A 27,882-nucleotide genomic window follows, 5' to 3' on the forward strand; every position below is an offset into this window, starting at 1 on the left:
CCTGTGTGTGTGTGTGTGTGTGTGTGTGTGTGTGTGTGTCTGGATGTTTTGGCTGGGTGTGTGTGTTCTCTGAGCCTCACCAGTTTGCCTTCTATAAAATGGGTGGGGCATGTCCACAATGGCAGCCATTTTGTGAGTGGGCAAACCCCCTGGCAACCATTTTGTGAGAATGCATGGCAGCCTCTCAAAATTCCAAATGTGCCCACTAGTCTAAAAAGGTTGGGGACACCTGCAGTAATCTAATCTAATTGTAACTTTAGTTACAAAATGGTGGGGAAAGGATAGTTATAATACATGGAGCAATAACACATAGTGAGCACTAAGACATTGGGTTGAGGGGTGGTGATGGTGGAATGTAAGGAGTGAAAACTATATTTTGAAATTACATAGGCCTCTTTGAGAAACTGGTGGCTGAGAAGCAAGATATCAATGTAATAAAGAGATTTTTAAATATGCATTGCTGGGAGCAGAGACAGGAAGCTAGGTAGATTCTCAGCAAGGTTTAAAGTCCTGCTATTTTTATTTATTTTTATGTATATATATATATATATATATATATATACACACATTCATTCATTCTAATTGCAGAAAAGCAGTGTATTTTGAGAGCATTTTTATACCTCATATCTATAGCAACATGTATCTAACAGTTCCCTCTTCTCCCCTCTCACCCCGCCCCCTTTGTTTTTAAGCATAGAGATTTGCCCATTTTAGCATCCTTACTCATTGCATAGGCAATTTAGGCAGCAATCCTTTAACATTTACTTGGGAGTAAGTCCCACTGAGTAGACATGTATAGGACTGCACTGTTAATTGCTCATTGTATAGAGCTAGTGGGTTTGTCCTGATGTATATGTATTCTGGTGTGGTGGGGGGGGCAGTGTTTCATAGCCTTTACTTTAGAAATGTTCATTACATTTTTAACTAAATAACATGGGCAGTGAGATGATCACTGTAGAAGAGCAGCACAACATTCCCTGGAATGACACTCCTGGTTTTGTGGCATGCGTGTCCGCCAACAGGCAACAGTCTCTCCGCTGCTCCTGCACCCCCATAATCTGGTTAATGTGCCCATCCTGTTGGCCTAGTTTTTGATATTTTAGATCTCCCTTCAGCTAGAAATATGGCTCTGCTCTTTGTCATATGATGAGAGAGAAGCCACCGTGATCTAAGACAGAGGGTAGTTTAAAGCTCTCCATATTGAGAGTTCCTAGATAAATCACACCACAGTGCAGGCCTGCTTTTGAGGTGTATACATAGTGCAATACTTGGCGTACATAGTGTAATACTTAGTCCCACCCTGAGTATTATTCGCCACTACTTCATAATGTTGATTTACAGTTGTATTATCCTTACTCATTTATTTTCTGTGCTTCTCCAGCTCTGACTGACAAAGAGATTTTGTCACAGGCCATTATCTTTGTTTTTGCGGGTTATGAGACCACCAGTAGTGCACTCAGCTTCCTGTCTTACTGCCTGGCCACACACCCAGATGTTCAGCAGAGGCTGCAGGAGGAGATAGATGAGGCACTTCCCAATCAGGTAAAAGTCTCTATTATGGTCTCCTTGGCTCATGTTAGTTGAGAATGGATCAACTGATCTGCACCACAAGGAACAAGATTTGCAGGAGGATAAAAAGGGAATTACCTATTCCTTTTGGCTAGTGAGATAATCTTATTTTTTATTTATTTATTTCTATACCACCCAATAGCCAAAGCTCTTGAAATAATAATCTTGAAAGCATGATCGTAGTATCTGTAGAAGGCTTGAATGCCAGAAGGTGTATGGAAAGAGAGAGAGAGAGGTTGAAGCCATCTGGTGATTTCACCCATGTGAAATTGCCATAATTCGCAGTAGCTCAAAAGAACTGCAGTAGCGTTACTTGGTAAGACTCATGACATTGGTGCTGCCACCTTGAATCGTATCATTTATTTTATTATTACATTTCTATGCCACCCAATAGCCAAACCTCTCTGGGCAGTTCACAAAAATTAAGACCATTAAATACAACAGACTGGTTGCCACTCTGTGCAACTGTGAACGGATTCAAGACAGTGGCATCCATCTATTAGTTTAGTCAAGAGAGTGTGGAAAATTCAAGTCAATCATTCGAGTGAAAATTAGGGAGGGGGGAAAATCAGAACTGACGTTTAGACTCTTTTAGCAGAAACTGGGTAGTCCTCAATAAACATATGATGATTGCTAAATACTCCCATCTTCTCTAGCTTACTCAACAAAGGAAACTGTAAAATGTGGACTGGGAATCCTGGACCAAAAAATATGACAGTTGTGTGCAAAAAGTCCCAATGAATTTGTGTTTGTTTTGGGGGATTTTCTGCTCAAACATGGATTTTTCCTGTTTTGTTTGGGACCTGGAAAATTGAAGGGATGAAATTCATAGAACATTGCTGGACATAGGTGCTATTACCCTTGTCCAAATCTGATCCTTTAACAAACCATGCCATCCTGTTTAAGCTTCTCTGTGCTACCATGAGATTATTTTAGAAATCTCAGGAGATTCATGATTCCTATCCAATGGAATACCATTCAGTTCATGATTCAATTCTGAATACAGGCCAATAGTATTTCTGGATTGCCTCCCATGTACAACAACTAGTTTTTCTCCTTGGCAGGCCTCTCCCACCTATGATGCAGTTCTTCAGATGGAGTATCTTGACATGGTGGTGAATGAAACCCTCAGGCTCTACCCTCCAGGAGGACGGCTTGAAAGGATTTGCAAAAAAACTGTGGAGATTAATGGACTGACGATCCCAAAGGGAGTCGTGACCATGATCCCTGCTTTTGTCCTGCACCGTGACCCGGAATATTGGCCAGAACCAGAGGAGTTCAGGCCCGAGAGGTATGTTGCAAGAAGCCTCTCCTTCTCTTGAAAGCAACAAATAAAAAATTTAGCAACAGGAGGAAACCAGGGAGCAAATATGATTGTTATTAGCACCGAAATAATGCATTGATCACTGTTTCACATCTAGTGTTTGCAACGGCATGTAAGGTCTTTTTATGATCGACATCCATAAACTGTTCATGGCACTTAATTAACTGTATTGGAGAAAATGACACCTAAGCTGGCTTTAGCAGCTGAAACTTTGGCCTGGTTTTATGTCCAGCAGTTAAAAGAAGAGCCTTAAGGCAACTCACACCAAGCCACGCAGATAGACAGTGGAAGGGTAAAGATGCATGCAGAAAATTAAATTTAATCTTCCAGTTTGGGGTTAGAAAAGTTCAAAAGCCATTTGTCTGTTCAAAGCCTGAAAAAGCAGGCTAGAATTGATGTTACTCATAGAAGGCCCTAGTCTGTTTTGAATCAAGATAGGATCAAGAATCATTGGGCACAATCCATCAGCAAGTTTTCCTGAAGCCTCATTTGCTTGAATGGGGCCTTGGCAAAAACATGTCATGTACTCTCTATGTACAAAAGGGTACCAGTGTATTTCCAAGCCCAATTTAAAGTGCTGATTTTGACCTTTAAAGCCTTAAACAGTTTGGGACCAAGTTACTTCAAAGACCACCTTCACCCATTATCAGCTTGCCCGCACTTTAAGATCAGAAACAGAGGCCCTTCTCATTTGCCCACCCATAAGAGCAGTTAGGTGGGTGACCACACGTGAGAGGGCCTTCTCTGCAGTGGCCCCACACCTTTGGAAGAAGCTGCCATCGGAGGTCTGCCATGCTCCATCACTGAAGGCTTTTAAGAAGGCCTTAAAAATGTATTATTATACTGTGGACTTCTCTTGATGTGACTGCTGTTGTTGCTAGTTTTGCTTTTGTTTTTGGTCTTATTGTTGGCTTTTATTGTTGCTTTTATTTGCTATTTTATTGTGTTTATGTTTTTATCACTTTTAATATTGTAACTGTTTTTATGTATTTTTTTTGCTGTGAGCCACCTTGGGAGGGCTTCTGCCCTGAAAGGTGGCCAAGAAATTTTTTAAATAATAAAGCGAGATTTCATCACTGTCAGTCATGGAGGATAAGTATGTCATTGGTTATTAGCCGTGATAGTTAAATGGAACCCCCATGTTCAGTGATGGTACATCTAAGTACCAGGTACTAGGGATAAATATGTAATGATCAATGCAATAGTGCCCTTCTTGTGAGCTTTCCTGAGACATCTGGTTGGGTACTCTTGTAGAAATAATGCGGATTAGATTGACCTTTGGTCAGTTCCACAACACAGTTCTTCCTTTTTAAATGATTTTTAAAACAATTGGATTTTTATTATGACAATAGAAAAATAAGACATCTGTATTATTGTGATGATTATGTGTCTGCAACATACTTATCATATAGTATAGAAAAGTAAAATCTGCAAAATATAATTTAAGCAAGATCTTTGCTATAACATAAAGATTTGATTAACAACCGAGATATAATCCAGACAGAAAATGCTTAGCTTATCAGAATTTAACTAATAAGCAAGATTTTATCCAAACAAAAGAAGCTCAATTACCATATGAAAGTAACTAATAAGAGAGATTTAATCCAACTGAAAGACTTAATTGTACTATAAGCATCTTTCCCTTACTTCATCCTTTCTCCTGTTCAGTTCCAGTAATAAGCTGCATTAGTAATACAACACCATCAGTGGAATATTTTGATTGAAGCATACCTTCCCAAACTGTAAGACTAAATTCCAGTCTTTATAATACCTCTTGCATCTGTGGATTCCTTCCCTAACTTCCAGTTTCTTATCAAATGTGTTAACTTGCCCATAAGCAGGACATTCCATATCTTATTCAACCAGAGAGTAATAAAACTATCCTGAACAGTGATGGTGATTTCCCATCCCAGAAATTGCTCTGAAGAACATGCCACTCAGATCTGCCCTTAGATAGAGTTGTCTGTCACAGGGAAATCCAGCCCTTTTGGGGCCCAGTGGATCCCCATGATGGACCTGGCTCAGCTTGTATTTATGAGCTGAACTGCACGACAGTTACCAAAACCCAAGAACTTTACTGGGGGGGGGGGGGCACATGGGGGGTGCAAAATCACAGGCCAATTTGTACAAAACGGGCTGTAAATAGCACGATTTGTGCAAAACTGCAACCGTAAATGGTCTACTTTGCACAAATCAGACAATTTACGGCTGTGATTTTGTGCAAATTGCACTATTTACAGCCACGATTTTGAGCAAATCATGATTTGCACACACACCCCAATCTGCGAGTTGGCCCAGCTCATCGCACACTGAGTTGGGCCAACTCACAGATAATCAAGCCAGGGGGCAGGAGCACCGAGCTGGTGAAAACCTGCTGAGCTCCACCCTCCCAAATGGATTCCTCCAGCTTCCCTACACTTAGATCAGTCATTTGACCAAAGGGAATTCCCTACACAAGTATCAATTCTCACATACTGACTTTGACTCACCTATCTCCCCCAGCATGGCAGGAACAAAGGTGTCCGTTGCTTCCTGTATCCTTGTGCACCTCACACTTCTCTCTCCTGATTTGCAAACAGGTTCCGTAAAGAGAACAAGGAAAGCATCGACCCGTACATCTTCCTGCCCTTCGGAGCAGGTCCCAGGAACTGCATTGGGATGCGCTTTGCTCTCCTGGTCATGAAAGTGGCTGTGGTGGACTTGCTGCAGAAATTTTCCTTCCAAGTCTGCAGAGAGACGCTGGTAAGCTGCACATTTTTTCTTTAAAGCAAGGTAGATTGTTCTAGTAGTGCTAAATTGCTTGCACAAGTTCATTCATTAAAAGCTGATGGCCAGTTCCAGTTGTACATATACATTCTATTTCCCACTGTACCTCGTTCTTCTAGTGGCCATCGTTTCTGCCCCTATTTGTTGTGCAGCAGAAGTAAAGTTCTTCTGGCCAGAGAGGATAGTGGGTGGGGAGAGCAATGGCAAAAAAGACAAGAGTTGCTGCAGTGCTTCTCAGTATGGGCATCGTCTCTGGGAATGATCTGGCAACCATAAGTACAGGTGGCCCATTTATTTGCAGTTCTCAAGTCTGATAAGAAAGGACTGAGATGGATCTTGTTAAATATAAAGCCCTAAACAACTTGGGACCAGGATACCTAGCAGACCACCTTCCCTTATATATACCCAGAAGACACTGAAGATCTTCAGAGGAGGTCCTGCTGGTCGTTCCAAAATGAACGGAATGTCGCCATAAAATGCCCAAACGGCAGGTCTTCTCTGTAGTGGCACCCACCCTTTGGAAAACTCTCCCCGGTGCATTTCGGGAGGCAGAAAATGTAACATCTTTTAAATGCCTCCTGAAAACACACCTTTTCACATAGGCCTTCCCTGGCCTGTAACTGCTGCTGGGTTTTACCTTTCATTTTAAAACTTTTAACAGTTTTATATTCTGTTTTTCAAGCTGTTTTAATTGTGAACTGCCCGGGCTATTGGGCAGTATAAAAATGTAATTAACTAACTAACTAACTAACTAACTAACAAATTGACTTCACATTGCTGGAGATTAAGCAATGTGCTCACACATTGGATGGCCATGTTCATACTTCAGCTGTGGCTAAGCCTGCTGGTTCGATTGCCGGGCAGAAGTGCAGGACAGACTCTCTTTTGTGACCTTAGTAACTGCATAAGAGAGAGTGTGGAAGGAGAGCTGAATGGAAAACATTAGAGCCACTGGAGATACATATGCTTTCCAGTTGTTTCCAGTGCTGTTGATATCCGATGAATCGTCCTTTTCACCATTTTTCTTTCTCTCTCTTTCTCTTAATGCCAAAGATCCCCATGGAACTGGACACCAAGGGCTTCCTGCAACCCAAAAAGCCCATCCAGCTGAAGCTGGTCTCCAGAGCCATTGCTGGTCCTGAGGAGTAAAGAAATTGGAAACAGCGGCTGCTGCTGCTTCCCTCCCTCCACACTATATCATATGGGACCGGCAGCTTGAGTGAACAGAACTGAAGATGAGAATGCTCCTGTGCTCATCCCATAGCACTATTGACTTCAGCAAACAGAAGCGAATGGAGGATGTTGTAGCTTTTATCAGAAGAGCTTCACAGTTATCATCGGTCCTGGATGTGTCTTTAGTTATGACTGCCTGTTGTTTCTAGGTATATGTTGTTTGTGTATATCGTCTGTGTGCTTTTATATAAATGGATTTTAAACTTTATATATTGTATTTTAAAGTTTTAACTTTTGAAAACCACCCAGAGAGCTTTGGCTATGGGGCGGTATAGAAATGTAATAAATAATAATAATATTCTTAGCTTACTCTGAATTTACTTAAATTTATGTGGATAAGCACACAAGATAAGGGAATAAGAGCTATAAATAAATGTTTACCTTTTAAATTACATTTTTATCCACTTGAGAGGACATAATGTTGATTTTTTTATGTTGCTCTTTTTCCAAAGGCCCCTAAAGCAGCATGCAAGAAAATTAAAATACATAATAAAAAACACATACTTTTAAATCACAGGAAACAAATCGTAGTATGTACTATAGACATACTGTATAATTTCCTGTATAGGTGAGCAGTACAGCATGGAGGTTTACAGAGCTTTGATGGTGTCTAACTGGGGCTATTTGAGGCTCTCAAACTTGCACATCAAAGCCATGAACAGTCATTCATGGCCCACTGAATGTCTTACTCCACCCCCTTCCCAAATGTGAAGATTTACATTTGTTGTTGTTCAGTCGTTCAGTCGTGTCCGACTCTTTGTGACCCCATGGACCATAGCACGCCAGGCCTATGGCCTATCTTGAGGATGTCCGGCTCAAGTTCAGTGACCGCACTATCATGGCTATCAGGGACATGAAGATCTTTCCTGGATAGTTCTTCTGTGTATTCTTGCCACCTCTTCTTAATCTCAACTGCTTCTGTTAGGTCCCTGCCTTCTTTGTCCTTTATCATGCCCGTCTTTGCACAAAACGTTCCCTTGAGATCTCCGATTTTCTTGAAGAGATCTCTAGTCTTTCCCATTCTGTTGTTTTCCTCAATTTCTTTGCATTGTTCATTTAAGAAGGCCTTGTCTCTCCTTGCTATTCTCTGGAACTCTGCATTCAGTTGGATATATCTTCCCCTTTCTCCCTTGCTTTTCGCTTCCCTTCTTTCCTCAGCTACTTGTAAAGCCTCATCAGACAGCCACTTGGCTTTCTTGCATTTCTTTTTCTTTGGGATGGATTTCGTTGCTGCCTCCTGAACAGTGTTATGGACCTCCGTCCATAGTTCCTCAGGCACTCTATCAGGTCTAATCCCTGAAATCTATTCCTCACCTCCACTGTATATTCATAAGGGATATGATTGAGGTCATACCTGAATGGTTTAGTGGTTTTCCCTACGTTCTTCAATTTAAGCTGAAATTTTTCAACAAGAAGCTCATGATCTGAGCCAGTCAGCTCCAGGTCTTGTTTTGACTGACTGTATAGAGCTTCTCCATCTTTGGCTGCAAAGGACATAATCAATCTGATTTCGATATTGACCATCTGGTGATGTCCATGTGTAGAGTCGCCTCTTGTGCTGTTGGAAAAGAGTGTTTGCTATGATCAGCGTGTTCTCTTGGCAAAACTCTCTTAGCCTTTGTCCTGCTTCATTTTGTACACCGAGGCCATGCCTGCCTGTTATCCCGGTGATTTCTTGACTTCCTACTTTAGCATTCCAATCCCCTATGATGAAGAGGACATCTTTTTTTGGTGTTAGTTCTAGAAGGTGTTGTAGGTCTTCATAGAACCGATCAACCTCAGCTTCTTCGGCATCAGTGGTTGGGGCATAGACTTGAATTACTGTGATGTTGAATGGTTTGCCTTGGATTCGTACTGAGATCATTCTATCATTTTTAAGATTGTACCCCAGTACTGCTTTTCCCACCCTTTTGTTGACTATGAGTGCTACTCCATTTCTTCTAAGGGATTCTTGCCCACAGTAGTAGATATGATGGTCACCTGAATTAAATTCGCGCATGCCTGTCCATTTTAGTTCGCTGATTCCCAAGATGTCGATGTTCAATCTTGCCATCTCATGTTTGACCACCTCTAGCTTACCTTGATTCATTGATCTGACATTCCAGGTTCCTAAACAATATTGTTCTTTACAGCATCGGATTTTCTTTTCACCACCAGACACATCCACAGCTGAGTGTCCTTTCGGGTTTGGCCCAGCCGCTTCACTCTTTCTGGCGCTACTTGGAGATACCCTCTGCTCTTCCCCAGTAGCATATTGGACACCTTCCGACCTGAGGGGCTCATCTTCCGGCGTCATATCTTTTAGCCTTGTGATACGTTCCATGGGGTTTTCTTGGCAAGAATACTGGAGTGGGTTGCCATTTCCTTCTCCAGTGGACCACATTTTGTCAGAACTCTCTGCCATGACCTGTCCGTCTTGGGTGGCCCTGCACGGCATAACTTATGGCTTCACTGAGTTACGCAAGCCCCTTCGCCACAACAAGGCAGTGATCCATGAATTTGTTACATTTGTTAGTTACCCAGAAAATTCCCTTCTTGATTGACAAACGTTGCTAAGATTTTCAGTGGAGGCCTTGCCCTGGCTGCTCACACCTTTGGAGGTGGGGTGACTGGCTGTCAGGGACAAGGTTTTCTTGATGGTGGCAGCTCCATGTATGGGATTCCCTCCCCAAATCTGTCCGTCAGGCACTAATGATATTTAGGTGCCATTTTAAAACTTTTTTCCAATTATCTTTATTGAAGTTTTCACCAGAAAGAAAACAGCTAAAACAAATAGGAACAACCTCGGCTGATTCCTGTCTGACAGTTTGTTTTCAATGTGGATTTTTTGTGACATATTTCATTTGTCGTGTTAATGCTTTGGTTTGGTTTTAACTAAATCAATAACAGGCTTGCAGCTGAATGCCAACTGAGGCCCTGTGTTCACACTCTGCACCTCTGGCAGATTTGCAACGGATTTATCGGTGTGCACCAGCAGAATGCAGAAAGCATTAATGGCAGAAAGCGAAGAGGATCTAAAGAGCCTCTTGTTGAGGGTGAAAGAGGAGAGTGCAAAAGCTGGTTTGAAACTCAACATTAAAAAAACGAAGATCATGGCATCTGGCCCCATCACTTCCTGGCATATAGAAGGGGAAGAAATGGCAGCAGTGACAGATTTACTTTCTTGGGCTCCAAGATCACCACAGACGGTGACTGTAGCCATGAAATTAAAAGACGCTTGCTCCTTGGGAGGAAAGCTATGGCCAACCTAGACAGCATAGTAAGAAGCAGAGACATCACCTTGCCGACAAAGGTCCGTCTAATCAAAGCTATGGTTTTCCCAGTAGTAATGTATGGCTGTGAGAGCTGGACTATAAGGAAGGCTGAGCGCCGAAGAATTGATGCTTTCGAACTGTGGTGCTGGAGAAGACTCTTACGAGTGCCCTGGACTGCAAGGAGGTCAAATCAGTCCATCCTAAAGGAAATCAACCCTGAGTGCTCATTGGAAGGACAGATAATGAAGCTGAAGCTCCAGTATTTTGGCCACCTAATGCGAAGAGAAAACTCCCTGGAAAAGACCCTGATGCTGGGAAAGACTGAAGGCAAAAGGAGAAGGGGACGGCAGAGGATGAGATGGCTAGATAGCATCACGGATGCAATGAATATGAACTTGAGCACGCTCCGGGAGAGAGCGCAGGACAGGAAGGCCTGGCGTGCTATGGTCCATGGGGTCACGAAGAGTCGGACACGACTGAACGACTGAACAACAACAACAACAACAACCAGATTTGCATGCGAGGGGATATCCACCCATCCATTTACCCTCTGTCTATTGTATTGATGTTGTGCAAACAGCTAAGAGAAGTGTTGGCAATGGATTCTCCTTTGCCAGAAGAGGGGTGGGAGGAGATGCAGATGTGCTCATCTACAGCATCCCACCTGTGGATACCACCTGTTTACACTGTAGAGTGGGAGGAAAAGGGAGTTGTGAATCATTATGGGTGATCCATACATGGGAAGGAGTGATACTGTTGAGGAAGGCACCTTCCCCTGCCTGCCCCCCACCTGCCCCCCACCCCCATAGTCTTCTTAGATTTACAGTTGCTTCCAGTAGAGCAAAGGACACTGACATGCTTGACAAAGAGGAAAATTTCTAAATCTACAGATTCAGAACTCTTAGTCCATATGGCTTTAATTTGGAGGACAATTCATAAATTTTATACCACACATCTGTTTTTAAAAGAATTTTCATTCCCAGCATTCTAAGCTGCCAGACTTGGTATCTATTTGACATCGCATCTACAGATGAAGGCGGAAGCTGAAATGTTTAGCTCTAAATATATTTTGAAAATACTGTTAGTCTATTATATGTATTCAAGACGAGGCTGGACAGCCATCTGTCAGGGATGCTGTGACTTGGATTCCTGCATTGAGCAGGGGCTTGGACTCGGTGGCCTTGTAGGCCCCTTACAACCCTACGATTCTATTTTTATATTTATATATATATATATATATATATATATATATATATGAATGACTAAGTTATATAACTTGTGAGAGCCTCGTGTGGCGCAGAGTGGTAGGTGGCAGTATTGCAACCGAAACTCTCCCCACGACCTGAGTTCGATCCCAGCGGAAGCCAGGTTTCAGGTAGCCAGCTCAGGTTGACTCAGCCTTCCATCCTTCCAAGGTCGGTCAAATGAGTACCCAGCTTGCTGGGGGAAAGGTAGTCACGACTGGGGAAGGCCATGGCAAACCACCCCGCTATAGTCTGCCATAAAAACGCCAGCGTAAGCGGCGTCCCTCTAGGAGTCAGTAATGGCCTGGTGCTTGCACAGGAGAAACCTTTCCTTTCCTATAACTTGTTAACTGTCATGGCTTTCCCTAAAGAATCGCAGGGGTTGTAGTTTGGTGTGTGTGGTGATAATTTTCTGCGACAGACCCTAACGCTCCCCATAGAACTATAGTTCTTCAGTGAAAGGGAATGCCTATTAAATGAGTTTAATTCTGTACTGTAGATACCTCTCTCAGTTGCTTTCCAGGGCCTACGTGTCCCATTTGTGTTTACTAGCAATGTGTGGCAGCAGGAATGCAAGATGATCCCATGCTGTTAGTATCAGAAATTGAATCAACCTCCTTGGAGGAAGATCTAATTGCCACACCTCACACGTACAAGATAAGGTGTGGGGGTCAGAGATTAGACTCTTCAGAGGGACTGGATGAGGCCACGGCCAGCCCCAACACATATTTTAACTGCGGGAGGGGGCATCAGACTACCCAGATGGACACCCTGAAACTATCACTGCAGAATATGTCCCAGTGCATCCTGACTGGTCATATACCTCTGCGCCAGTATAAACCTTCCATAATCTTCCAGAGGACCCCAGGAACAGAGACAGCTCTGTCCAAGCTGCACAGCATCTGTGCTTGGGTCGCCATCTTTTTTTTTTTTTCTGGCAGGTCTCTGGTGTGTTTTAAGAGGTGCCTGATAGGGAGACGATCAAGTGTTAAAAATAAATGACCCTGTGAAGTGTAGCCTCTTGTGGGATACTTGGAACACAGCCCTTTTTAGGCTGGAAAAGCAACTATAAGAGGTCTAAAGGGTTCTCTGGGGGGTCAAAACAGACATTATTTTAAAAGTGCATGTAGCAGCCTAGCCTTCCTTTCAGTTTCACTTTACAGTAGGCACCGGGCCCGTTCCAGTTCTTAAAAATCCCCCTAACCCACCCTTCCCATGTTAGGGTCTCTGTCTGGGCCCCTGCACCTACTCCAAAGCAAATATGTCGACGGGGAGTCATAACTGCTGGACAGACATTTAAAGTAATATTTGCTTTGGCCCTGAGAAGATCTTCTGAGGTGATTGAGGGAGAGGGAGTTTCTGAGGAGATTCAGAGGGAGTTGAGAGATTTGGCAGAGGAAAGAGACTGAGGGGACTGCAGGAAGAGGGAATACATATAATCTTCCAAAGATGATAGAGGATAAAACAGCAGCCTTCTTCCCTCACACAGCCTTATTCAGTAGCTGTGCCACTACCAAGGAATAGGGATGTGCGAAAGTCACTTGCCTTTTTGAAGGGGTGATTCGTGGTGGGGGGGAGGCGCTCTGCTCCTCCCCCCGAAATCCTAACCGGGCTGGCTCCACTCCGCAGCAACTCCGTGGAGCCGCCGGCCGGGTGCGTTCGCAGGCGTGCGGAGCCTGGGGACGCAAATGACGGCGGCTACGGCGGCCGCCATTTGTGTTCTTGTCTTTCGCCGTGATAGGCTACGTAAATATTTACATAGCCTATCATGGCAAAAAAACAGGAACGCAAATGGCGGCCACCATAGCCACCGCCATTTGCATTCCCTTTTTTTGCCGTGATAGGCTACGTAAGTATTTACGTAGCCTATCACGGAAAAAATGGGGAAGCGAATGGCAGCCGCAGACGTGGCCGCCATTCGCAAAGCAGCGCAAACGGCAACAGTGCTCCATTTCGCGCGCCTTTTGCGGGGTGGTGGGGCGGGGGCCTTCGTTCCACCACGGATTTCGGGGGGCCGAATGCACTGGCATTCGGCCTCACTGAGATCCATGGCGGAATCCTCTGACATCCCTACCAGGGAACGACAAAGACGCCTGCATGCCAGCCCAGGCCTGTGTAGCAAGAGGCATGTCTGAGGCCTTAACTAGACATATTAACTGTGTGACTTGCAGTTGCAGCAAGGAATTTAAAAAGCTGAATCTTAGGTGAAGGATGGGCGCGGGGGGGTGTATTTCCATCAGGACAGCAGTATGCATGGAGGGGAGGTTTAATCCTCTTCCCAGCCGTGATCGTGATGAAAAGCCCCCTTGCATGCTGCACTTAGTGACAGAAAACAAGCACTCCTCTTGGCATCAGTGGGAGCTTTTTTTCTATCACTAATTGCAGCAGGGGGCGTGTGTATGTGTGCGTCGGTGTGTGCGTGTGCGTGTTGCAGGGGTGTGTATGTATGTGATTTTTGTCAGGATTATGGCTGGGGACAGAAAGGTTAAACTCCCCACTTCACATGCTTTGGCCCCAATAGAAATGTCGACCCCCCACACACCTAGGATTAAATTAAAAATACATTGCTGTGGCTGCAAACCGTGCACGTAACATAATGTGTAGTTAGGCCCTGAGAGACGCTAATCGCTCACCTGTGGATAACTAATGTATTGGCCTCCATCCTCTCCTAGTTTGTTGTTTGGAGATTTACCTTAAATTGCATGCTTACACGATTTGTTCCTCTTGTTTCCTCTCTGTGTTAAATAAATCCTAGTTCTTGTTTTATTTTTTATTCTATCAATTTGCCCACTGGGTTTTCCACTACATCCTTTCAGGAGATGAGGTGCTGGAGCGGCTAGAGACCCTGTGTGCTATTTTAGGGCCCTGGTATTCTTTCCCTCTTTCCAGCCCACTGCAGTTTGAAGCCAAGTCCTATTGTTTCCCTTCACAGCAAGCCATTCCTGGTGGGGAAAGCGTTAAAGAAATAAACAAACTGTAAATAATGTGTCCTATGAAAGATGCGAATGTAAAAAACAAAGTCTGTGAGGGGAAAACTGTAGGAGGAGGAAGGCCTACACCGAAGGCAAAGAATTGCTAGCAATTTAGAATAAACTAGAAGGTGAAAGAAGAAAGTGCAACATCAAAAAAAACAAGATGATGGCAACCAGCTTGATTGATAACTGGCAAATAGAGGGAGAAAACGTGGAGGCAGTGACAGACTTTGTCTTTCTAGGCGCAAAGATTACTGCAGATGCAGACTGCAGCCAGGAAATCAGAAGACGTTTACTTCTTGGGAGGAGAGCAATGACTAATCTTGATAAAATAGTTAAGAGCAGAGACATCACACTGACAACAAAGGTCCGCATAGTTCAAGCAATGGTATTCCCCGTAGTAACCTATGGCTGCGAGAGCTGGACCATAAGGAAGGCTGAGTGAAGGAAGATAGATGCTTTTGAACTGTGGTGCTGGAGGAAAATTCTGAGAGTGCCTTGGACTGCAAGAAGATGAAGCCAGTCCATACTCCAGGAAATAAAGCCAGACTGCTCACTTGAGGGAAGGATATTAAAGGCAAAACTGAAGTGCTTTGGCCACATCATGAGAAGACAGGGTACCCTGGAGAAGATGCTGATGCTAGGGAAAGTGGAAGGCAAAAGGAAGAGGGGCCGACCAAGGGCAAGGTGGATGGATGATATTCTGGAGGTGACGGACTCGACCTTGGGGGAGCTGGGGGTGGCGACGGCCGACAAGAAGCTCTGGCGTGGGCTGGTCCATGAGGTCACGAAGAGTCTGAAGCGACTGACCGAATAAACAACAAAGAGGGCTTTTAAAGGCATCTAAGCTGGTAGCTGTTTACCACATCTTAGTGGTTAAGATGCTGAAATGCAGACTGGAAGGTCGGCAGGACAGCATTTCGAGACCCGAGTGCTGCGTGACGGAGTGAGCTCCTGTCTTCAGTCCCAGCTTCTGCCAACCTAGCAGTTCGAAAGCAAGAAATTGCAAGTAGATAAATAGGTACCGCTTCGGCGGGAAAGGTAACAGCGTTCCGTGCACCTCGGTGTTCAGTCATACCGGCCACATGACCACGGAAGCGTCTTTGGAGAACGCTGGCTCTTCGGCTTAGAAACGGAGATGAGCACCACACCCTAGAGTCGGACACGACTGGTTGGGGACACCTTTACCTTTTTTTAATGGCAGTAGGGATGTCAGAGAATTTCTCCACGAGTCTCGGGGAGGCCGAATGCCAGCGCATTCAGCCCCCCGAAATTGGTGGAGAAACGGTCTGCCCCCCCGCCCCACCCCCGGGACGGGACTTACCTTGCTTGAATGTTCCTGGTGGCAGCGGCTCCGGCAGCAGTGCGGCAGCGGCCGGTCTTCCGACCGGCTGCCGCCACCACCATTTCCAAGTAAAACAAACAAACAAACAAACGTGATAGGCTACGTAAAGATTTACGTAGCCTATCACGGCTAGATTTTAAAAAAACACCATGATAGGCTACGTAAATGTTTATGTAGCCTATCACGGCTGACTGCAGGGATGCAAACGGCGGCGGCTACGGCCGCCGCCATTTGCGTCCCGGCAGGAGACAAGGTTTCGCGGCTGGAGGGACGGGGTGCCTCCCCCCCAGCCAGAATTTCGGCGGGGAGGGACGGGGCACCTCCCCCCCCAGCCAGAATTTTGGGGGGAGGGACGGAGCGCCTCCCCTCCACCGCGAAGCAAGCGTCGGGATCAGGTAAGGGACTTTCATCCATCCCTAAATGGCAGTTAATTCCTTACATTAGTTATGTGCTGTGTGAAGACCTACGTTTTTCAGTCTCCTGCCAAACCATTTCATTGTATGACCCTGAGTTCTAATTTTATGAGAGAAAAACTTCTCTCTATTCACTTTCTCCACATCAAGTATAATTTTATAAACCTACTGCATGTTCATCTTGCCTTCCCACCAGTCATCTTTTATCTCTTTACCTCACTGTTTCTCCCCACTCCTAGCCTCTAGCCTTGCTCTTTCTCTCCCCTCTACCCCTTTGCCTTGCTTTTTCTTCTTGCCCATGGAACAGCTGATCAGGAAGGAGAACCCAGCGCCCTAAAGTTTTTCATTTTTTCATTTTTAAAAGGGATACGGAAAAGGGATTGATTTCCATGATGTCAATCTTATTGCATACAGATATGGGCTCTTTGAATGATCTAAAAAGAGTATGGGAAAAAGGCTGGAATATTGATATTGAAGAGGAGGAATGGTCCTCTTTGTAGACACAATTCTTTTAAAAGTCCACGTCAGCTATGTTTCGAGAAACATCAATAAAAATAGTTCAGAAGTAGTATCTCACCCCTTTGAGGATTTCTTATATGTCTAGGAATAGTTCTTCTAAGTGTTGGTGGGGATGTGATGGGGTGGGGTCTTTCCACCATATGTGGTGACATTGTAAGAGGGTCTCAGATTTTTGGGACCAAATTTTCTCGGAAATCTCAAACATAAGAGGAACAACTATAACCAAATCTCCAGAATTAGTGCTTTTAAACCGATTCCATGGACAGTATAGATTTCTATCGCATAAGAAACTGGTGGGATATCTTTTAATAGCAGCATGAGTTCTTATTGACAGATATTGTAAAGATCTACAAGGAATTCAATAGTTAAGTGGTATAACAAGGTATGGGAAATAGCGTTAATAGAAAAGTTGACTCAAAAGTTATGCATAGCAAAAGGACAAAAGAAAATAGATACTTTTGCTGCTAAGTGGGGGACTTTTATTGCATATATGAATAAAGATAGTACTACACATTCAGTCCCCAAAGCCTTTAATAATATTTGGTTTACAAAAGGCATAAACCTCCTTTAAATGTAATGTTCATATTTATTTTAATATTTGTAATACCCCCCTAAGACTCCTACTTATTTTTCTTGAGTATGTATTATAGAAAGATTCCATATGCTGTTTGAATGTTGTGGATTTTCTTTTCTTTTTTTCTCTTCCTCTTTTTTTCTTTTCTTTTTTTCTTTGCCTTCTTTTTTCCCGTTCGTTAGTCTTATTTTATATGATGGATTTTGTTGATTATTGTTCATGGTGTTTTATGTATATTGTCAAAACTAAATAAAGAATTAAAAAAAGAAAAAAATGTTTTTGAAGGGGGCAGTGAGAGCTATGTGGGGACCACATTGGACTAGGCTGTCACCTTCATGCCCTGCTCATAAGATTCCCAGTAACCATAACGTTTTAAAGTGTGGTGAAATCCCATTCAAGGTAATGTAGGGGAGGAAGAACTAGAAGGGGCAGAGCATAAGGGTGGAAGCTGAGCAGAAGAGGCAGGAAGTGAATGGTTTTATAGCTGCCCCTGCTGCCCAACCTCTTCCCAGAGCAACAGTGGAGCCTACAGAGGTTCATAACCCCTGTTGTCTCTGAGCCCTACTTGGGAGAAGGTCTTAGGCCACCAGAAGTACGCTGCGTCTTCTAGTCCAGGTTTGGGCTAGGACATGTTGATGTATCTAGAACCCCAGGGGAACTTGTGGGGGTTCTGGAGTTGAGTTGCATGACCAGTCAGAATGCATTGGGTCCCCCAACTCTGCAGTAACCTTCAGCAGTAAGTTTTGGGTTGTCCATCTGGATCTGTTCACTACCACCACCACCGCCACCACAGTCCCAGTATCAGTAGTGTTGTCTTTCTCTGAGGAGGAAGTCTCATCCACTTCTGGCCTCGGACTGGTCCTGAGAGCAAGGGAGCATCCCATAATAATCCTGCCTCCACACTTTAGTGTGTTCTATCAGTGTGACATGCAGGCTTTAGCCTGAGGGGTCTCTACAGTACAGAGTCTATTTATTTATTTTACTGTGACCAGGTTTGCACATCACAGTGGCAATTGTGGGTTATATAACCCATGATTTGCGGGGATGCACGCCGCCTACAAGCTACTTCCAGTTTCTGTAAACAACCTCCAAATGGCGTGATTGGAGGCGGGCAGCATGATGTCCAAATCCGGACCAATGGTTTATTTAGGGGCTAAACAACCCAGCTGTTAACCAATGGTTTGTTGTTGTGTTAACAGCTGGGTTGTTTAGCTCCTAAACAACCCATCAGTCCAGATTTGGATGTCACACTGCCAACCTCCGATCGCACCAACCAGAGGTTGTTTACACAAAATAGAAACGGATTTGCACATCCCCACATATCATGGGTTAATTACCCACAATATGTCACCGTGACACACGAACAGCTCCTATGTGTATATAGTCAACCCAACAACATGTTTTCTGGGTGGCTTGCAGAACAAAGCAAAACATTAGAATACAACATCATAAATATGGCAGCAATTTACAGCACATTCCTATACATATCTACTCAGTCCCATTCAGTTCAATAGGGCTCACTCCCAGGTAAGTAGGTATAGGAAGGAGAATGTCCATTTAGCATCACAAAGGTAAAATAAAACACGGAAATAAAAAGGTAAAATAAAACACAGTCATCAAGAGGCCAAATATTAAGATTGTACATTATTTAAAAGCCTGGGGGGAAAGTCTTCACCTGGGGCCAAAAGTAACATAAGGAAGGCAGTAGGTGAATTACACAGCAGGAGTGCCACCACCGAGAAAGCCATACTTGCCACCCACCTAGCTTCACTTGGCATGGGTACTGGTTTAAACGGAGTTAACTGGTTTAAAGCGGCTGCCACCAATGCCTTTATTCCTCACATCCAGCAATAACTCTGGGGACCCAACTTCAGCCTGATGGGGGGTTGGGGGTTGGAAGCCAGAAGCCCTTGCTTTCCAGTTCTATGGGGATCTTTGCTGTTACCAGAAAAAAAGAGAAAAGGGGCAGTGAATGGGATGAAGTAGTGAAAAATTCAGCAGATGTTAATTGCACTGGAAATTACTGGAAAGAATGTGTGTGTCTGTATGTGCGCGTGTGTGTAGTATCCAGTGTTAGTCCTATGTAGACCCTTTGAAATGAATTCAATGGGCCTATTCTATATAGCAGCGGTCCCCAACCTTTTTGGCACCAGGGACCAGTTTCGTGGAAGACCATTTTTCCACGGACCAGGGGGGATGGTTAAATGTAAGCGCATTACATTTATTCTGTACTTTATTTCGATTATTATTACTAGCCACCCTCCGAAATCCCCCCGGGACGGAACCTACCAGGCAGCAGCTTGTCCGGGTTTGTCCGCTGCTGTCCACCCGCTGTGCCCGGACTGAGGACGCAAATGGCGTCCGGCATAGCCGACGCCATTTGCGTCCCTGTTCTTCAAGTAATAGGCTACGTAAATCTTTACGTAGCCTATTACTGCAAAGAACAGGGACACAAATGGTGCCTGCTACGCCATTTGCATCCCTGTTCTTTGCAGTAATAGGCTACGTAAAGATTTACGTAGCCTTTTTACTTGAAGAACAGGGACGGTCGCCCACCGCTCAACTCCTGCTGTACGGCCCAGTTCCTAACAGTCCATGGACCGGTACTGGTCCGTGGCCCCGGGGTTGGGGACCCCTGCTATATAGGACAAACATTGAATACTACCTTATGTGTCTGCCTATATTTTTTCCACTCACGTGTAACTCTCCCCCCACATCCTCTGATGCAGTCTAAGAGTTTGTTCACACTTCTGCCTCGCCACTGAACCAACAGGCTTAGTCTCACTCCAAGTGTGAGCACAGCCATTCGGGGGTGATAACTACTTAATCTCCAGCAGGTTTGAGCTTATTTAACAAGGTGCCTCTCCGTCCTTGTCTTGAGAATAGCACAAAGATCAGGGTGCCTGTGCTCGGCGTTATCAGATCTGACCCAGAGATGGTGCCCACACCTTTAAACCAGGGGAACACGTGCTTTTTGCCCCTGATGGCCAAATGTAATGGTGGCTCGGGGGGCTGAGGGCCACATGCATGAACACAAACATACACACGCAGACATAGACATACATGCTAATAAAAATGCGAACTCAAAACAGTTTGATTTACTAAAGTAATTTGAAACACCATGCTCCCTAGATGTCCACCTTAATTTCATTTATATTAAGACATTTAATTTAAATTAAAGTTACTCCCACTTAATTTCTTACTATTTTCATTGTTCTTTTTATTGTTATTTCCCTCCACCTCATTTCTCATTGAAGATTGTCTCTCTCCTGTCGTGTGGGGCAGGCCATGGGTCAGTGTGATAGCGGACATACTTTGCATGCAGATGCGCTCAGGTTCAATCTTTAGATATCTCCAGGTAGGGCAGGAAAAACTCCTGCCTGAAACCTTGGAGAACCGCCACTGCCAGTCAGTGTTGTCAATACTGGGCTAGATGAACCAATGATCTGACTCAGTATAAGGCAGCTTCCTATGTATCTATATCATGGGGGGGCTGCACAGCACTCCTTGGGGGCTGCATGCAGCCGTGGGTTGTGCGCCCCTGCTTTAAACAGTCAGAGGCACTGCAGCTACTATACCTCCCAACCTGTTCCTAGGGATGTACAGATTGTGTAAAATCCGTTCTGACTGTGTTTCATGGATTGACAGGCACCTTTTGTTCTATCATCCACCCATCAGCGGAATTGGATTCTTTTTTGTTTCTGAATGTGCACAAGTTCGCATTTGCACAAATGCGCATTTGCTCAAATGCAGTTCCCCCCCCCCCCAAATGTGCATTTTCATGCTTTAGCCTATGGGGGAAATGGGCATTTTTGGCCAGGGGGTTTATTTTGTGTATTTTTCAACAACTAATTTGCACAAAATAAGGAAAGTTAGGAAACCAGTCTGCAAGTCCATGGAATCCAGCCGACAGGGGAACAGCCACTCCACTGCGGAATCCGCTGGTCAGGTTCATGAAAATTCAAACTCATTTGGTTCCGTTGCGGATTTCTCTGACATCCCCCCCCCCATTCTTTGACTGGTCCCTTTACTCATGATCCTCCCCTGCCTTCAGTAGCGAGAAGGGTTCTACTTTTGCTCTTCAGCGCTTGGGCAAGAAGAGTGGGTGTGATGAGGAATGAGGTAGAGTGGGGGAATGGGCTACATATGGAAGAGTGGCACTGGCCATCCGCTCTTGGTGAACGAACATGTGCCAATAAGACAGAGCTAGCTTGCATTATACTAGAGCTGTGTGCAAAGGGCTTCTCAGAATTCTCCAGCCTATTTGTGGGCAGAGAAACTGGGGGGACAATTTCTCCGAATTTCATCTAGGGGAGGAGAAATTCTCCAACAGTTTCTGACAGACAAGGCTCACTGTTGGCAGGGGTTGTAGCACAGGCTCTTTCTTTCCTCCTAAGGGCTTTTGGTTTATTGCACTGCTCCTGCAAGTGGCAACAGCATCAGTTATGTTGAGGCTTCCACTTTTCTGAGGCAGAATTTTGAATTTGTTTTGGTTTTTGAGCTTGCCTAATCACAGTGAGGTGGCCCAGGGTGATGAGGGTGCTTTCTCTCTCTTTTATACATCTTTCCATTGCTCTGCAGCCTCCCAGGCCACCTGCTGTTCCTGAACGGAGAAATCCCCATGGGAGAAATTGCCTCATGATCTCTTCCTCATGATAGCTTTAATTAAAGTATGGGAAGCTGAGGAGGCTACAGGCTGCCATTGAGACTATTGTACAATGAAAGTCAGGACAATCATGCATGCTTCATGGCCACCTCATAATAAAGAAAAGACAAGAACCCCAAAGCCAGCCCATGAGAACTTCTCCAAAATTCCTTCTCCGTTAAATTTCTTTTCGAAAGCCATTTCTTTTCTATCAAATTGAATGAGAATGGCTGAAAAAAAATGTGGGAGAAATGTTCAGCAGAGTGCTACATTATATGCTGTAGATTACCAGCATCTCTTTGCAGGTTCGGAAGGAAAATGTTTGAAGCAGAACCACCACAGCCATTTTCAAGGCCAGGCGAGCAAAGCACATCTCAATGCAGTTCCTGGGACCTGCTCCGAAGGCAGGAAGATATATGGGTCTTTGCTATCCCTGTTCTCTTTACTGAACCTGTTTGCAAATCAGAAGAGAGAAACCCATGAGTGAAGCTTCTATCCCAAAAGGCATACAAAGAGATACAGGAGGCAGCATGCACCTTCACTGCTGGGGAAGACAGGTGAGCCAGGCTGGGGCTCAAGTATAACTGACTGTAAATCAATCGACCAATTATCGATTGAAGGGAAAATCCTAAGGACAGATCCTTCAGGGAAATAGTTGCAGCTGTGAGGCTGGCTGTAAGGAGCCACAGCCACAGAACAGAATGCAGGACTAGATGGACCTTGGTCTGATCCAGCATGGCTCTTCTTATGTTCACAGTCCAGGATAGCTTCATTACCTGACATTCCTGACCTCCATTGGGACTTATGCAAAGTGAAGCTTACATCTATCATTAGTGGCCATTTCAGTGGGCACTGTGAATCTACTTATTCCTAGGACTGTGAGACTGCAGGGGATGGGAAAGAACAAGAAGAACCTTGCTGGATCTGACCAAAGGTCAAAACACTCAACCTTCTTTCCCCAACAGTGCCCAAGCAGATAGTGAAAGCTCATCGGCAGGACATGATGGCTCTTGTCACCATGTTTTTGTCCCTAGCACTTGGTACTCAGAGGTATACCACCACTGAATATGGAAATTTCATTTACCTATCATGGCTATTAGCCACTAATATATACTGATCCTCCATGACTGATAGTGATAGAAACCATGATTCTCTTTCCCACACAGCTGGAGCCATTTGAAGTGCCCTCAGGGTAAGTACAAGCCATGTTCTTGCTCAGGTCCCAACCCTTGTACCAGAGAACTTCCTGATGGATTGTGGCCAAGGATACTTGATACTACCATGATCCAAAATGTATTGGGTCCTTTCATTCACACAGCACCACCAACTCTGGCCTACTTTTCCTGGTCCTGAATTAAATTCCATCCACACTTTGTGGATATTGATACTAAGGCCATGTATGGTGTTGTAAAATAGGGTGTCAAACAATGATAAATGCATGATTAGATGTTGTAACAATCATACTTCCTTTCTTGTGCCCCTAATCCTGTCATTTTTTTATCATCCACCTCAGGACAAAAAGGGCCTTTCTGCTTGCAATGCAACATACCTCTCAGGCCTGAACTCTTCCAGTTCTGGCCAATATTCTGGGATTCAGTGAAAGACATAAGTTGGGATCATGGTCGCAGCTCCTTTTGGGATTGTCACTCCATTGATCTCCACGGTGCTTTTGCAAAGCCTTTCAATCTGTCCTCCAGGAGGGGAGAGACGGAGGTTTTCATTCACTGCCATGTCAAGATACTCCATCTGAAGAACTGATTCCTAGGTGAGAGAGGCCTGCAGAGAGGAGAAATATCTGGTGTGTGTGTGTGTGTGTGTGTATGTACACACACACACCAGATATTTATTTATATTTATATATATTTATGTGTGTGTGTGTGTGTGTGTGTGTGTAGAGAGAGAGAGAGAGAGAGAGAGAGAAAATAAAGAGCAATATATAAGGGCCCAGTCCTATCAGTTGCACCCTCAGTGATCAGAAGCCCCCGAATACAAAGCTTCTGATAATCTAATGCAGAGTGGGAAGAGTGATCTTTGCCTCCCCGTCCCCCCACGCTGCATTTTTCACTAGATGCCACTTCAGACGGGGAGGGAAAGAGACTGGAAGATGTTCAGGATACTTTATATCCTGGCCTATCCAGTCTCCTTCCCTCCCCACCCAACGAATCACTCCCCTTTCCCACTCTCTGAGGTCACTTTTCTCACATGGGTAAAAACTTTCAATAAAGTTGATTGGAAGCCATATTCCATTTTTTTGTATTCTGCTTCCCACTTTTCAGCATTCCAAACACACTGCCGCCATGCTTTCAAGATTATCTCATGATCCACAAGGACTAGATAATTACCTTTTCATCACCCTGCAAACTATGTTCCTTGTAGTGCAGATGAGCTGATCCATTCTCAATTAACATGAGCCAAGGAGACCATAACAGAAACTCTTACCTGGTTGAGAAGCGCCTAATCTATCTCCTCCTGCAGCCTCTGCTGAACATCTGGGTGTGTGGCCACCAGGCAGTAAGACAGGAAGCTGAGGGAGGTATGGGTGGTCTCATAACCAGGAAAAATAAAGATAAACGCCTGTGTCAAAATCTCTTTACCAGTTAGAGCTGGAGAAGCACAGAAAATAAATGAGGAAAGAAAACACCACTGTACATCAGCACTATAAAGAAGCATCCTATAATAATCAGGGTTAGATTAATTGTTACAGCAGATAGGCTACAATATACATCACTTGGGGCCTGCACTGTGGTATAATTCATTTGGGAACTGCCTGAAAGGCCATGTCTTCTCATGCTGCAGAACTCTTTTAAATATCCCAGCAGCCAAAGCAGAGAGGAGCGAGGTGCCTGAGGTGCACATGGAATGGCAATTTCTTGGATGCTGAGTTGAAGTCTGAAGCAGCATTTCTACCCATAATATAGCTGAGGGGCCCTTCTGTTTTAAGACACCCTCCTACTCATCTCTCCCTGGAACTGAAAACAGCATGTCATACCTATGAGTTTGGTCTATTTTCTTAAGTCTCATTAAAGATTATACGCAGACATGCACACATCTCTCTCTCTCTCTCTCCCTCTCTCTCTCTCTCTCTCTCTCCCTCTCTCTCTCTCTCTCTGTGTGTGTGTGGAGAGAGAGAGAGAGAGAGAGAGAGAGAGAGAGAGAATAACTCTAACTTTTCCCTTGTATTCTCTTGTTTCATTGATATGTCAGTTTTCTACATACAGCATTTCTTTGTTTTTACATGGGGAGCATTCCATCATATATTCATCACCATCAAAGTGGTACAACCTAGGAAGGATCCTACCACATGAAAGGACTGTGCCATGTGATTTTTCTGGATGTGTAACTCAAAAGCTAGAATCTTCAATGCAGGTACTAAACAGGGAGACACAAACTGACAGCACATCTTGCCCAGAGCTCCCTCATTAACGTTTCTGTAATTTGTTCCCACTGACTACTACCTGTCAGCCCCAAAGAAATTACTCACTCTTTCATGTTTATAGATTCATCACATTCTACTTTCTTCTGGATTTCACCCTTAGCATCTTAAATTCCATGAAGTGCTGTAGGAAGGTTAAATAGAGAGGACCCTTGCCAGAATGCCTTACAATCTAATAGAAACAAACTACAGAAAGCGAAGGAAAACAAGTAAAATTTGAATTCCAGAGGGTAACTGTGTTGGTCTATTGCAGAAAAAAAAGCAGAGTCTTGTGGCACCTTAAAGACTAACAAATATATTGTGGCATACATTTCCGTGGGCAAAAGTCCACTTCAGTTACTTAGGGCCCAATGCTATTGATGTTTAGATAGAAAAAAAATCCTACAGTTCCCAACATTCCCCAGTCAGCCATGCAGACAACAAAAGTTGTCAGACTTTTTTCTGTCTAAACATTCATAGGATTACACCTTTAATGACTGGAAGGAACAACCGCTAATTGAGACCATTCTGGGGGGCGCAGGGAAAAGCTGAGTAGCAACTGGTCCCAGCCGTGTTAGGCCAATGGAGAAGTCTCACTGCCCTGTGTTCCCTCTATGGGAAAAAAATAAATTAATGAAAAATCCCAGGCTATCCGCAAACCATATGCATAAACTGACAGCACAGCACATCGAAGGTAGGTACGACTTCGAGTTCAGTTTGACATATTTCTGTGTCTGTTTCAGAAATAAATCAGTAGAGGGATATGCTCTGACAGTTTACGGACAGCAATATTATCTACCGACTCATCCTCCCTCCCAGGGATTTCATTCTGTGGGAGACTCACCCCCAGATTTTGCCATACATCTGATAACACCACTGGTCAAAATCCAGGGTCCCCTGCCAAGGTAAGAGAGATGTCAGAGAAAGAAGCAGCAAGATGAGGGGAGATCCAGCAATGGAAGTAACTTCCTCTCTAAAGCCTCTTCCTCCATACAGACTTCTTCAGTTATCCCTGAGGGTGATCATCACATTAATGGCCCCAGATACTCACTTTTCGGTATTCCAGAAAGGTCCCAAAGAAAGGCAAAGGCCTCAGGCCAGGAATTCCCACCTTCTTAAAGAAATTGAACGGCCAGACCCCATCGCTGGAAAGATGACCAGTGAGAGAAATCAACAAGACAGAAAAGCACGGGCATATTTGCCAACTTTTACTATTTTCCCAAAGTGTCACTGCAACACCTACAGCAAGCAGAAGTGGCAAACAAGACGGGTCCATTGTCACTTCTCGGTCCAGGACACACTGGACCTGGAATGGAGCCATGGCTCTAATCAGATCCACGGTGAAATGGAGATTCGATCTAATGATCTCTTCCTTTGAAAGGCTGCAGATCCATCAGATATGGAAGAGGTGTCACTTTACCTGGCATGGAAATGTAGCGCAAGGCAAAAGCTGCATCAATTGAATGTCTGCCTGTTTCAGCAGCCATTGAAGAGGCAAAAGACTTCGGAAAAAACACAGCTTTGCTGGCATTGCTGTTAACATGGTGGATTCCAAGGGGGTGACAAGATGCAAAGGAAGACAGGTATCCTGTATTTTTAAACGGCAGTGTAGAAGCGCTAAGTGCTAAAAAGCTAGACGTGTTGAACTTCTCTCTTCTACTTAACTAAACGTAAAGATCCCTCTCCTCCTTTGCAGTTCTCCTTGGCATCCCTCCTAAATGGCTCATTTCCCAGGTGATTTTCTTCCTCTAAATCTCCAACCTGCCCCTTCCCCCAGACTTTGCTCCCCCTGCTGCAGGTTCCCCCGAAGATCCCAGAGCATTCCACCCCAGTCCCCAGACACATAAGTTACACTTACAGCAAAGAAAGGGCTAGGCAGACAATAATCAGGATCCAGGTTTAGGGGGAAACTGGGAAGGAATCTCATTCCGTGTGCCCCAGTGGGAAACTGAGCAAAAACGCCCGCTCACCCTCTCCAAAGTTGGAGGCAAAAGTTTTGCCCTTGTTTTGTTCGGCACCTTTGCTTTCTCAGCCCGAGCCCCCACCCCCTGCATCATTTTGCAGGTCACGTGAAACAGGCTGAGAATGTGGTTGACTTTCGTTTTAATTACATCAGTGGAGGCTGGTGGCTCTGATTTCGGTGGGGCTGTATATCCATTCTGGGTTTCACTCAGAACCAGCCAGAACTCTAAAGGAGTGATCCAAAGCGCTGAGCCCGAGGGATAGGGAACTTTGGACAGCTCCTTTAGAGTTCTGGCTGGTTGTGAGTGAAACCCAGAATGGATTCACAGCCCCACCAAAATCGGAGCCACCAGCCTCCGCTGAATTACACCATCACCACGAACATGGAACGTATCACAAGGCTAAAAGACATGACGCTGGAAGATGAGCCTCTCAGGTCGGAAGGTGTCCAATATGCTACTGGGGAACAGCAGAGGGTATTTCCAAGTAGCGCCAGAAAGAGTGAAGCGGCTGGGCCAAACCCGAAAGGACACTCAGCTGTGGATGTGTCTGGTGGTGAAAAGAAAGTCCGATGCTGTAAAGAACAATATTGTTTAGGAACCTGGAATGTAGGATCAATGAATCAAGGTAAGCTGGAGGTGGTCAAACAT

General features: G+C 44.6%; 1 protein-coding gene and 1 long non-coding RNA gene across 14 annotated transcripts in view; one reads left to right on the plus strand and one right to left on the minus strand.

Annotated features, from left to right (window-relative positions):
* The window catches only part of LOC146336510 (cytochrome P450 3A29-like), a 30,546-nt gene extending 16,392 nt beyond the window's left edge, over nucleotides 1-14,154 (plus strand). For 3 of the 5 annotated variants that reach the window (XM_084818288.1, XM_084818286.1, XM_084818287.1), the window contains 4 exons: nucleotides 1,382-1,542; nucleotides 2,634-2,860; nucleotides 5,473-5,635; nucleotides 6,713-7,100. In XM_084818288.1, the coding sequence (XP_084674414.1) occupies nucleotides 1,382-1,542; nucleotides 2,634-2,860; nucleotides 5,473-5,635; nucleotides 6,713-6,808 (647 nt within the window). In that variant the 3' untranslated portion in view covers nucleotides 6,809-7,100. Of the gene's footprint in view, nucleotides 1-1,381; nucleotides 1,543-2,633; nucleotides 2,861-5,472; nucleotides 5,636-6,712; nucleotides 7,101-9,781 lie in introns of those variants that run through there. The other 2 variants (XR_014785510.1, XR_014785509.1) reach the window with 1 other exon arrangement.
* Nucleotides 14,155-15,703: 1,549 nt separating this feature from the next.
* LOC146336511 (uncharacterized) lies at nucleotides 15,704-27,300 on the minus strand. 9 transcript variants are annotated; one of them, XR_014785518.1, is made up of 6 exons: nucleotides 27,129-27,300; nucleotides 24,298-26,415; nucleotides 23,408-23,634; nucleotides 22,148-22,309; nucleotides 18,975-19,151; nucleotides 15,704-17,458 (listed from the first exon to the last, which is right to left on the minus strand). It is a non-coding gene; the product is annotated as an uncharacterized LOC146336511 (long non-coding RNA). The 9 variants fall into 9 exon arrangements; XR_014785515.1 differs by lacking the exon at nucleotides 15,704-17,458 and having other exon boundaries at nucleotides 18,845-19,151; nucleotides 24,298-25,477; nucleotides 26,322-26,415; XR_014785514.1 differs by lacking the exon at nucleotides 15,704-17,458 and having other exon boundaries at nucleotides 18,845-19,151; nucleotides 24,298-24,461; nucleotides 25,340-26,415.
* Nucleotides 27,301-27,882: the final 582 nt, after the last annotated feature.

The sequence above is a fragment of the Heloderma suspectum genome, chromosome 12, assembly GCF_057233095.1.
Source record: "Heloderma suspectum isolate Gila_16-S chromosome 12, 16-S_ref, whole genome shotgun sequence".
Lineage (NCBI taxonomy): Eukaryota > Metazoa > Chordata > Lepidosauria > Squamata > Helodermatidae > Heloderma > Heloderma suspectum.